Source organism: Empidonax traillii, unplaced genomic scaffold (genome assembly GCF_003031625.1).
Source record: "Empidonax traillii isolate 1590-97213 ecotype Southwest subspecies unplaced genomic scaffold, ASM303162v1 scaffold368:size764316, whole genome shotgun sequence".
NCBI lineage: Eukaryota > Metazoa > Chordata > Aves > Passeriformes > Tyrannidae > Empidonax > Empidonax traillii.
Genome location: NW_020955561.1, coordinates 315,543 through 328,666, shown reverse-complemented (window position 1 = coordinate 328,666; position 13,124 = coordinate 315,543). Strand labels below are relative to the sequence as shown.

Sequence of the window (13,124 nt, the reverse complement as noted above, 5' to 3'; positions counted from 1 at the left end):
CCTCCCCCAGCTGAGCCTGCTTGGAGTAGGGGAGTTAAATTCGATGATCTACAGAGGTCAATTCTAACATCAAGAATTCTATGTTGCTATGGGATTGTGTATGCTTTCAAAGGGCTAAAATTCAGCCTACAGTAGTTCAGTAGAGAGTCTATGTGTACACACAGGTACAGGGCTGTGTAGGTAATGCATACAGGCTTGAGGTTTTAGACATATATATAGGTATGCAGATGAGCTCTGCAGTAAGATTTTAATGTTTTAGATTGATTCATTGTTTTGCAGCAATGTCAAACTATGGAATTTCTAATATCCTACAGGAAAGAATGGAAGGCAGTTTCTCAGGAAGCAACAAATATTATTTTCATCTCTATAAAAATATAACATAAATTATACATAAAATGTAATAATTTAATGTAATATTAAATATATACATATATTATTTAGAGACCAGCAAATAAATATTAGATTCATTCCATCCCTTCCACAAAATACAGAATTAAACAGATGAAGAAACAGTTAACTTTTGGATTGTGTAAGAAATCATCAGCTGTTTTATTGCTTTGTTTTGATTTTTAATCTAATGAAAGTGCATAAATGAGGGAATTCTTGTGACATTCCTCATACAGGTGCATCTCTCAGGTGCATTTAAACTTTTTTCTTTCATTGGGAGGCATCTACCCAATTTCCAAATTTTGGTTTTAAATTATGTCCAATTTGATATTTATACATGCCACCTAAAAATCTTAGTAAGATCCTCATGGTTAGATGTTATGCCCAAAATACCTTGTCTTAGGAGACGGTGTCACATAAAAAGAGAATCTGGGAATCAGTTGGGAATTTAGCATTGTTCCTTATTGACTGGAATGTGAAAAAGTGTTGATCAAATATGTAGCTTGTTCCTGCACCTGCTTTTCTGTGAGACAAATTCCATGTCAATAGTACTTAGACAAGAATTTCCATGGAATGTGAACACGAATGACTGTGACTGAGGAAACATATTTAACTTTAATTGGTGAAGAGTAAGCCTGGCTTTAGGTGTACAGATGCATTCAGCAAAAAATTAAGAACAAATTACCAAATCAAATTATGATATAAACACTTTAATTCATCTATAATTCCTTCCTTTCAGACACAATTAGTGTGTTTTTAAAAGATATCTGTACTACCATTAATGAAACCAGCATAAAAAAGATGAACCATATTTTTGTATGAGTTAAAAGTTTAGCTTTTTGTTAAGTCAGTTGGAAGAAAGTAGAGAACTGGACATGTGAATGGTATATAAATCTTAGAATGTAATGGCTAATTTTGTCATTCCTAGGGAAGGAATAATACCTAGCTGTTAAACAGTTGCTGCTCCCAAGATTATGAGACAACACTGCTGTACTACTTTAAAGGAACAGCCAAAGGATGATTAGAGAGTTTATAAGGGCTCCCTGCACTATTACAATGCCAGAGCAATGTGCTGGTCTGAAAAGCTTCACTCATGAATGAGATGCTGATAAACTTGTAGTGATTCAGTATCTACCTCTTGCAGGAGGGAACAGATCCTGAAGTTATGGATAGTTCATGCCCTTAGGAAGTCACAGAGACTTACAAAGAACATACACTTCCTCTAACTCTTCTTTACTATTATCTGAACATTTTTCTTCTTAATGCATTCAAAGTGCTGAGAAAACATCAGTTAATGAAACTTTGCTTCACATCTACTATAATCATTTGAGAAGCAAAAAATACTCTATCCTATTTTAAGAAGAATTACAGAAATCAGTGTATTCTTTGTCAGAAGAAATCTGTTTTCATTGGTAGAATCAGGGACTGGGATAGAACAAAATTATATCATATATTAAGTCAGTCAAAACAGGTGAGTTTTAATATTTGTTCTGTGTTATTACAATTCTAATCTGTAAATACAGAAACTTAAGTTTATCCCCAGTTCATTCTGTTCATGAAATAAGAAATTCTTTCAAGTTAAAACTTCATGCTATCACACCTACATCACTATCAAAACCAAAAAATTAAGGCATGACTGTATTTCTGCACACTCAGAGCATCAGTACCTAATAGGTGAAGAAGAATTTTGTAAAACTGCTATTTAAATTAGCTTTTAAATTAATGTTTACCTATCATTAGGAAATGTTCAAAAGTTTTAGATTTTGTTATTCATAGTTATTACATGTATGGACAATAATTTGTTTTCTGATCCTTACTTATCAGGAAAATTAACATACATTATATCTTTCTGTATTCTTTTTCTTATTTCCAACTCAATTGAATTAAAAAAAATTTTAAAAAGTTATAAACCAATATAATCTGTATTAAATTTTATGAAAGACCAGATAAAGTTACATCTGAGGAGACAAAAAAAAGGCAGACAGTTCCCAATATAAAAAACAAAGTGCTTGATAACTAAATCTGGATTAGAGAGACCAAATGGGATTAGCTACATCAGGGCAGATATATTTTCATTCAGGGCAGAAAATACATCCATATTCTTTTGATTTAAAGCATCATGTATTATTTTTTTCATATAGCCTATTTTATGAAAATAATCTATTACAACTGGTTTAGTGCAATTGACTGGAATTAGGACTATTTCCTTAGGACTTACCTTATCATTCACTACACTTTTTCCATCCCAGGCCCATCCTCGTTTTGTGAAATAATTTACAGTTGCAAATTCAATTAATGCAGAGAATACAAATGCATAACAAACAGCAATAAACCAATCCATAGCTGTTGCATATGCTACTTTGGGGAGTGAATTTCGAGCACTGATGCTTAGTGTTGTCATTGTCAACACAGTTGTTACTCCTGCAAGAAGACACAAAAACATAACATCAACAATTTTTCTTGGATTTTGAATGTTAAGAAAAATACAAGCCAAAAACTATTACTGTTTGTTTTTGAAACACAAAGGAAAATTTGCTTATCTAAGTTGGTGATAAACTGCCAGAACTACATTTAAGGTTGCATCTGGCTATTCCTGTGAAGTATTCTAGTTCAATTTTTTTGTCTAAACTTCACTGATGTTACAACACAAATTGACATTTGTTATGAGAATTTTTTTTTCCTTTTTTTTCCAGTAACTGTCTCTCAAACCATCCAGTGACATAGTTGAAGGCATAAACAAGGCAAGTTTTCATTTAGGTAACATGGATTGTTTTCTAGAACAGCACTGATTTGAAATGCCAGATTATTATAACTATATTATGTGTCAGAAAACAAGACTTGATGATCCAGGAAGACTGTTCATTCACTGTGGCAGTTATTAAAAGCATTTTGCAGTACTTTTTGCATAATGAGGACCCAGTAGGTAGTCAGGAATTATACTCAAAAAAAATCAGAAAAAAAAGATACATGGGAGGAAAGCAAGAGAAGAACATTTTTCTGAATCAAATATAGCAGGCAGAAACCCATAACCACAAATGCAGTCTCCGTTCCTTAAGTAAATCAGTTCTCCCACCTCAGGCTGAATCACACTTAGACAAACTAAACTATTCCCTCTGTGGCACACCATTAAATACGTCTCCAGAATTAAAAGCAACACCAAGTGATATACTTAGCACAGATCAGCAAGCCCACACTCCATTATGACAGGCAAAGGAGAATGCCATGGCAAAAATATATGCACATCACAGCTTCAACAAATACACACTCATAAAATTGTTGTAAGAGGCTTCCCAAGAGAAAGTAAAGTCACTCTTCCCAAGTCAGATCCTCTGCTGTCAGCAATCTGTCACCTGGGTTTTGAAGGATCGACATAGCTCAGATTTTCCTTCTGCTACAAGAGAAACAATTTTAACCACTGTGTGAAAGGGAAGAGAGGCAGCAATTACACCTACAAATACCTCCTCAGGCTTAGCGATTTCCATCCCTCCAGTAAAGAATCTCCATCTCTGAGGGTGCTACAAAGGGTAGCAGAGCAAAGCTAAGTGGACTCAGCCTCAGTGCTCAGTCTCTTGATGAGCTTCCAAAGGTCTATGCAGCAGGGAAAACAAGGCATGGAAGCATCCTGATGAGTCACACAGTATCCAGACACTTAGCAAACAGAAATCCCTAATTGCTGTTTTTCAGCCTCCATAAATTTAAGAAGTGGATTTGGCCTAGAATCAGCCATGACACTGTTGGGATCTACTAGTCTGTATAATGAAAAGGAAGCAGCTGTGATATTGTGTGGTTTTAAAAAGTGCAGACAATATATTTTGTAAAGAACTTGTTCTCTCCTAACACTTACACAATATATGGCTCAATTATTTTCAGCATCTAAAGAAAAGACAGCCTATCTTACATATAAAGTTATCACATGCAAATTTTAACACCAGTCCTGAGCTGCAGATAAATCATTATAATTATATGGAAGTACGTTTCTCACACATAAGGTGACCTCATTGACATGTAAATATATACAAGTGCTAAGGTACTGCTCTGTTTAAGTCCCACCTTTCAGAATAAACTAATCTTCAGGAAGCCCCATTGACTTCTTCAGAGACCTGATTTACGATTTACTGTTGATCTTTTCTAGTCTCAATTAAAACATCACAAAGGTACATCTTGTGTCTTGCTAACACTTGAAAATTTCTCTAAACAATTCAGCAAGTCACACCACTTTGTGACCCAAATGCTAATCAAGCAGTACACTGTCAGACCATTGCCAACATACTTTCATTTATTCCTTCACTCTATAAATCCAGTTATGTTCAAGCTTCCACACTCATTTAAGCTGAGTGCAAAAAAATTGGACAGAAAATTTAATCTGTGATGCCTGACAGTTTAGGATTCTCTAGTCTTTTTACATTGCCATTATTCCTCAGAAAAAAGACACATGATTTTGCACATTATAGTTAATTTGAAAAATCAGTGTTATCAAGTCTTCTTTACAAAAAAGGACTGAATGGAAATAACCTGCCTCCTTGTCACTGCTAAACCTGAGAGGACTGAAAAATAATTAATGTGGAGGAATATGGCCAACTTGTAAACAAAATTCATTTATTTCACAAAGACTTAAAAAAAACATACACTGACCAGTTCAAAACAATCCTTCATTGCTTATCTAATTCATAACACTAGTGCACTAAAACTGGTATTAAAAAAAATTAGTATATTGTACCCCTACAATGAAGTACTCAAAATATTAAAGGAAAAAGTATATTTAAAATGCTATGGAAAGACTGCATGATATTTCCCAATGATGTAGAAAGATTACAGCTTATATATAAAGTAAATAACTATCTTCTGTAGCCCAGCATCCATCAGATGTGGCACTGAATGGATGCCAGAAGGAAATAGACAAGTATAATTCTATAAGAGACCAAGAGTAGTCATCAGTTAGCCTTTAAAAAAAAAAATCAAAAAAATAAACCATTGACACTTCCTTTCTCTGAAGAGGACCAAGCATTTTTATAGTTGACAGTAAATATATCACAACATCCTTACAAGTTTTGTTCTCAGCAGTCCATGCCTATAAAAGCTAAATATCTTCTATCACCACAGATTTTTCCATTTAGACCAAGACGGGAGCTATTAGATTGCCTGGGATTTTTTTAGGTTGTTGCTTTTGAAACAGCATCTGCTTACTGGAGAGAAAAAATCCATCTCCAGGGCTGCAAGTTTAACACTTTTCACTGGCACTAAACTTATATCTGTGGAAAATACCAGCTCTGTTATGTTTATAACATAGATAACCTCAAAAAGTAGAAATGCATCATTAAAAACATACAGTTGGAATTGGAGGAGCTAGCACATATATATTAAAGTTAAAATCTGTCATGATGACTAGTTCATGTCCACATTTCTGTGCAAAAGCCTTGTAAACAATTTATACAAAGTGTTTAAAATGAGCTCTACTTCTTATAATGTCAGGCTAGTCTTCCCACTATTTTATCCTTTCATCACAGCAGTTTGCAAAGATGTACATAATGGTTGAAGAACACACCACAGAAAGATTGATAAATTACCTTACTTTTTTTTTAATTAGGAAGTTAATTTCATTGCTCTATTGTTTTATTCTTCTTTTTTTTTTTTTTTAATAGTAATTGCAAATTTTTTTTGCTAATTAGATACCTCCACCTGGTCCAAAACCTGAATAGATTCATAAGTACAAATAATTGTAGAAAGAAAAGACTGTTGTCCATTTTAGAGATACAGATTACTACTTCATTTTATCACTCCAGGAGCAAATGGTTAGAGGTATAAAAAAAAAGCTTAAAAATTCTGGAGACAGAGTAATTTTAAAGTATTGCACCATAACATTTGGCTATACACCAACCTGTTTGTTTTTTATTTACACAATGTATATGTATTACTAGAGAAGGCAATGCAAAAGGACTGTACAATGATTTTGTTTAAACAGCAGGAGATAAGTCTGAACAACCATCGAAAGAAAGATTACAGAAAATAGCTCAAGTGCTCTGTCTACCCTTTTTACTGAAAGAACAACAAGAAACAGCCTCTTTAAATGGCACGGGAGGCAAGGAACATAATCTATTTTCAGAAAAGTTTTACTCACTCAGTCAGTTAAGCTACATATACATATGGTAAAGCTGGTGCTCATGTTGCTTCACTGTATCAATACCGAGCAATGGAACAAAGTTCCCCATCAATCAACAGACAAGCTTATTCCAAAAGTTGAATGGCAAGTGCTGTTTACCTCAACTCCAGTAAAATTGCATGCAATTATGTCACTAGAGAATACTGAGGTGAGAAGACATATCAGTTTGTTTTCAGCCAACTCAGTCTCTCGCTCAGGGCTACACTTTTCCAGTGTCCAGTGCCTACCACTAGAGTGTACAGTTGGTAGAAATTCCCATTAAAAAATTATAAACTGAAAGTAGAGGGTGATGGTGGACTATCTCTACAGTCACAAAAGATAATCTACAGTATGTGAAAGGAGAAATAAATAAAGACAGTTGAGATTTCTTTCAGTGAAATGGGAAAGGTACTTTGCATATACAGAATTGCTCAAAAAGACAGATCTCTATTATTCAATTCCCATGTAAAAATAACCAGAGAAAAAATCTAAACTTTGGTTTCCCCTTTCTGTAGAGGCACAATTAAAAAGTTACTCTGAGTTTGCATGGCAAGATTTTTGTAGTGTGGGGCTACAGGGGTGGCTTTTGTGAGAAGCTGCTGTAAGTTCCCCCTTTGTTTGAGAGGTCCAATATCAGCCAATCAAAAACAGACCCGCCACTGCTGGCCAAGGCCAAGCCCAACAGCGATAGTGGCAGTGCATCTGGAATGGCATATTTAAGACAGAGAAAAAACATTATTGCACAGAAGCAACTGCAGCCAGACAAGAGGAGAATATGTAAGAGAATATGTAAGAGAAACAACTCTGCAGACACCAAGGTCAGTGCATAAGGAGTGGGTGGAGATGTTCTGGTGTATCAGAGCAGAAATTCCCTTGTAGACCATGGAGAAGACCATGTTGAGGCAGGCTGTCCACCTGCAGCCCATGGAAAACCATGAGGTACAGAGATCCACCTGCAGCCCATAGAGGACCTCACAAGAGAACAGGTGGATGCTTGAAGGAGGCTGCGAGACGATGGAAAATTTGCACTGGAGCAGGCTGCTGGCAGGACCTGTGGCTCCGCATTGGAACAGTCTGTTCCTGAAGGACTGCACTCCATGGAAAGGACCCACACCAAGAAAAAGCAAAAACACAGACACGGGAAGGCAGCATAACAATAAATTATCCCAGTGAACTGACAAAAGAACATTCCTATACAAATTTAAAATTCTTCATTTTGGACAATATCTTAATTAGTAATATGACTACTAATTTTTGTTCTTGTTTGCTTCAGTTAACAAAAACTATATTTTAACATTCTTATTGATACTCCATGTGAGTTAAAACACAGATAACTGTAGCACTAAGAAAACTAATTTCTGATTTTCTATCATCTGCTTCTTATGCTGCTATTCAAACACATGTGATGCTTCTAAATGCTATGGGCCACTAAAAATGAAGTGAGAATTCAATAAGATGCACAGGATTAGTTTTGCTAATATTGTTGACACTAAATGTATAACAATAAACACATTACTAAATGAAACAGATTGTAATCTTGCACTAAGTGAAGGCTTTATGAACCAGGCTCATTCTCTTTCATTAAGAATGCAATCAGAAGCTTTTCAGATTTATCTGCTGCAGAAAACACATTAAAGACTTATTTAATCAACGATGACAAAACTTTCTTCTTCCAATAATTTAAAGCAAAGTCGAAGCAATATAATATTAGGCCACAATTCACTTGGGGTAGGGTAGGTCAACAACATTAAATAGATGCCATAAAGGAAAGGGATTAAATAGCTCAACTATAGAATAAGCCTCATTATACCAAGCTCTTAATGTTAACCTAGAACTTGAAACTACATTGCAAGAGAATAGAAAGAGAAAAGTAACTTCTTTCACAGTTGAAATAATAAATGCTAAGTGGTGCTTTGAATAACTAGAAGTTACATTTCTTTGAGAGAAACAGTATTCCAGCAGTTACTGCTTAGCTCTCAAGAAGGAACTTGATATAAATTTCTCATTGATTCTCATTGATTTTCTAAAACACATTCTCAAAACCAATAACTTCTGTTTAATTATATTTTATTATTGATATATTTAATATACAATGCAAAGACGAGTATCCAGCAAGGGACTACTCCATATAAAAACTAAAAATTAAGTATGATCAATAAAACTGTAAAGGAAAAATCTCCTACAATTTTTATATTCCCTGCTGAAAGTAGCCTGTTTTATTAATTTCACTGTAGTTTCTTATGTCACTGGATGGAGTCTACCTGAAAGTACCATCCAAATGAAACCATGAGTGTACCTCTCCAGCTCTGTCAAGAATAATTCAGTAGAGCCATAAAACAGTAAAAAGCAATATATAAACTTGTTATGAAACTGTAGCTAACTTCACACTTTTGTAGCACATTTAGGCAGGAGATCAGAGGGTATCAGAAATCCCAGTGACAACTGCTGCCAGTAGGTATGGAGAAAGACTGGGAGATTGATCTGAGGTTATGTATTTAGAAAAGCCATTGGCTTAAGCCATTGTAAGCTTAAGATGACAATCTCATCTAGAGTGTAAAAGAATGTTAAGAAATAGCTCCTCAGGGAAAATCTAACCCAAGACAACCTAATGCAAAAGGCTAAGCCTGAGGTGAAATGCTACATGCCAGGGTTAGGCTGCTCCAACAGGTAGAGCCTGAACTGTCCTGTGTCTTGTTTCCCTGGTCTTGGGATGCCAGTCTAAGCTGGCCTGGAGGGGACAGAGACCTGAGTGGCAAGTGAGGTTCATGTCTGTGTGGCAGAATAAAACACTAGCATAGAAATTGCTATCTCCTCCATATACTCATTGTGCTAATAAACAGATTTCAAGTTTTATGCCACTGAGTGCTTTAGTTCTGTTCTTGCAGCCATCCTACACAGCTCCCCCAAAACATCCTGAAGCAGGCCACTGTTCATTACCCATCTTACACTAATTCTCAGGGGAGTAAAGCAACAGGCTGTCATGCAGATGCTACTTATTTCCAAAAAGCCCCCATAAATTAAACAAAAAATAAATCAGAACAAAACAGAGGTGTACAAGAAGAGACACAAAATTTCAGGAAAACTCTCCTAGTGCCTTGTTACTGATGTAGTGCCTTTTTACCAGTGACACAGTAACAGAAAGAGCATTTTAGGAAGAGCAGATGTGAGACTCTTTTTGGAGAAACTAGCTACACTGTCCTAAATGCATAGGAATAGGTACAGAAAAGGGCAAAGACAGAGATATAGAAGGATTTGACTGTGTACTTTCAAGGCTAGAAAACAGGAATGTGCATTTTCATAAGCAGAAATGTCTAAATTCACAGAAGATTTTGAAAAAAGAAATCTGCCTGATAGCTGTCCAGGAAACCATGGTAGAATTCTCGTCCCACTGAAACCACTGAACAATTTCACCTGACTTCAATAAGGTTCATGTTTAAACCTGAAATTTTCACGATGTTTTGTATGGCATTTTATCTACCAGGAATGATAGTAAGTGCTTTGTTGTACATCATACTTAATATGCATTTGAGATTAAACTGTTTTTTTTTTTTTAAAGTGCATAGTGTTTACTGATGACTAATCATATGATTTTATGCATCATTTCTCATGGCTGATTTCACAGAGACATTATTTTTATTGTGTCAATCTCTTTTTCTTTAAAAGCAAACAAACCAAAAGAACTTTATGTTACACAAATAAGAAAGATGTTTTTTATTTGGCTTAAATAGAGAGCCAAACCTTATTGTAAGAGAAGCACCTGATTCTGCTGATGCTGTTCACTGCCTCACAGTACGCTCCAACTTGAATTAGTGAAAATGTGTTGCCCAGACCCGCAGAAAAGGGGTTTTTTTAAAGAACTGCAGCTCAAAATATTTAACATAAATAATTCAACAAATTCAAATTTAATTTGCTTATTTTACAAATATATTTAGAAATCTGCTTATTTATCAAGTACCAAAATACTTGGACAATATCAAGGTAAGTTATTTCAGAAAATCATCTATATTTACTAAATTTACTTTTAAAATAGAAACGTTAATATCTTTTTCTATTTTGTGCTTTTTTTTTTTTCCATAAAAGAATCAAGGATATATATGGACAGTTCTCTTGTATGTACTGATTTCCATTAGTATGTACTAATTGGGATTCTCAGGAGATGTGCAATTGAAAGCTGCTTGGACTAGAAATAACATCACATTCTACAAACACTTTACTTCCAAAATACTTCCTAGCATCTTCAGCTGTTGCAAATAGAGTTAATGCTACTCAGTATACTCACCAAAGACTGTCCTGGCAGGTACAGATTCTCTGTTCAGCCAAAATGACACTTGAGAGAGAATGACAGTCATAATACAGGGGAGATAAGTCTGAATGACAAAATAACCAATTTTTCTCTTCAAGTGAAAATGAGCCGTCATAACTGTGTATTCACCTAGGTGCCACAAACAAACAAAATACAATGAAACAAAATCTTAAGAAAGTCCATTTCTTTGGTAAGAGAATGTTTGCTACATTTATGTAAACCAAACATGCTAGAGTTATATTACAGTGAAAGTATTCTGTAATAGGAAGCATCCTATGGAATATAAGAAAGATTTTGTGTACAGCTCTATCTTATTCCCACTGAGTTCCACGACAGATAAGTGTTAAGGAATTTCCAGAAACTCTCATATTCCCTGAGAACTTCAGCTCTGAAGGCTTCTGCACATAAGCAACTCTGCATTCACACAACAGCTCCCTGAGAACTTAATCATGGTTCGAGAGCAGTCGTGGGGACCCATCACAGAATGGCACGTGTAGGAAAACAATCCAGTCTGATAGAATAATCCAGTGTTTAATGCCAAAAACACGATGGAAGGGAAACCTGTATGCTTTACCATTTAATAGACAAAAAGTGTTCCTTACCATATGAAATTAAACAAATATTCCAACCTTGAGTTGCAAATATAAGGATTCAACACTGAGCTCCAGCCAGCATTTAAAAAATAGTTACTGCAGACAAGCTCAATTTTGCTCTCACCAGTTACTTATTAATATGAAAGAATCAGTGAAGTGTTGTGTTACTTGTACATTGACTATGCCTCACAGATCACATTTTGCAACATTTTTTCAGTAGCCTTTAACAGCACCAGAAATATATTCTCCACAGCAAGTAACTGTCTTTTCTTCAAAATATCTTTTACTAACCTGTACTGGATTTAACTGTCTCTTTTCCAATTGTTTGACCCAAAAGATCATACTGATTCAATCTTGAGCCATCTGGTGCCACCTGTACCGAATCTGAAGCATTATAAGTCCAAATGTATGTCACTTCTGAAGTTGTGTATGCATCTGTGAGAAACAAGGTAAAATATTTTGTCAGCAATTTAAATTAAACAGTTTCCATCAAAACTCATAGAATTACAATACCAAGTAAATTTTCAAATTAAAATTCACCCCAAATAGTTTAAAATTATATAGTAAAAAATATAGCTGGTTATTTAAATAGCTTTACCATAAAGTAAATACCTATTGCAGCATGGGAACAGGGTACTCATTTTTGATCTTATTAACCACAACTTATTTCTATGAAATTACCAACAATGTCTACCCTTGTCAGCTTGTCAAAAGCTTGTCAGAGATTAGGTATCCTGTACCTAATCTCAGATATATGTATCCTGTATCTCTGGTAAGGAACACGAAAAGATCAACAATTTGCAAGATTTAAAATATATGACATTTTTGAAAATTCAATCCTATATTGTTCTGACTTTCCATTGTTCCCACTATCAGCTTTGGTAACGTATCTAAGCATTTTATCATTAGCTGAAATTCAGGCTTAAATATGGGAAGCCAGGGTCAATGACAGTGCCTTGCCCTGCCTGCCCTCATTAAATCTCACTCCCTGCCATCATTTTGAGGTACACAATGACATTAAGCAGCTGCTTTCTCAGTACATTCATCATCAAACATACATTTAGCTTGGGGTCTGTCAAAATAAACTAGAATGAAAGCAAATCAACACTGTATTTTAAACAGCAACAATGTCACTAAAGTAAGAAAGAAAAAAAAAAAAAAGAGTATGTCCTGAAAGGTTTTCCAGCCTAATATCCCATTGACAAATGGAGTGTGAAAGGTAAAGGGTAAATCATTGATGGAAGAAGTAGTGTGTTCATTCTGATTGACTGAGACAAGCACATTCTAAATCTTACACCATAACCGTAGTGCAGTGAAAGAGGAAAGCATAATTTCTGTTGGTCTGCAAATACTCGAGAAATTTCTAGAGACTCAGAAAGAAGCTTCTTCATGCAACTAGACATAAAATGCATAACTAACAAAATCTAGCAGGTGGATAGCATGTAGAGATTCTTAACACTTCCCATCTATCTTTCCAGCTTTCCACAAGAATATCTCTGCTTTAATGCAAATCAGCACTAAATGCAAATCAATATGGCCAATTATTGATTTGTCCCCATCCTACCCATTGTTGGTTAGACTTTTGGAAAATAATAAAGAAAGGGGATCTATTAAACTACAGCTTCTCCAATACATTCAGTTTGGCTTTTCTCTTACATATAAAAAAAGACATTCATACATCCTGATGATCCTCCCAGAAATGTAA

At 35.0% G+C, this 13,124-nt stretch overlaps 1 protein-coding gene across 3 annotated transcripts in view; it reads right to left on the bottom strand.

Annotated features, from left to right (window-relative positions):
• GABRA2 (gamma-aminobutyric acid type A receptor alpha2 subunit) overlaps positions 1–13,124 on the bottom strand; it is a 63,254-nt gene that overhangs the window by 8,079 nt on the left and 42,051 nt on the right. For 2 of the 3 annotated variants that reach the window (XR_003572242.1, XM_027892787.1), the window contains 3 exons: positions 11,711–11,854; positions 10,803–10,955; positions 2,606–2,808 (listed from right to left, as the gene is read on the bottom strand). Coding sequence is in view for 2 of the 3 variants with exons in the window: in XM_027892787.1 (XP_027748588.1) it covers positions 2,606–2,808; positions 10,803–10,955; positions 11,711–11,854 (500 nt within the window). In the remaining variant the exon portion in view is untranslated. Of the gene's footprint in view, positions 1–2,601; positions 2,809–10,802; positions 10,956–11,710; positions 11,855–13,124 lie in introns of all 3 variants that reach the window. The other variant, XM_027892788.1, reaches the window with a different exon arrangement.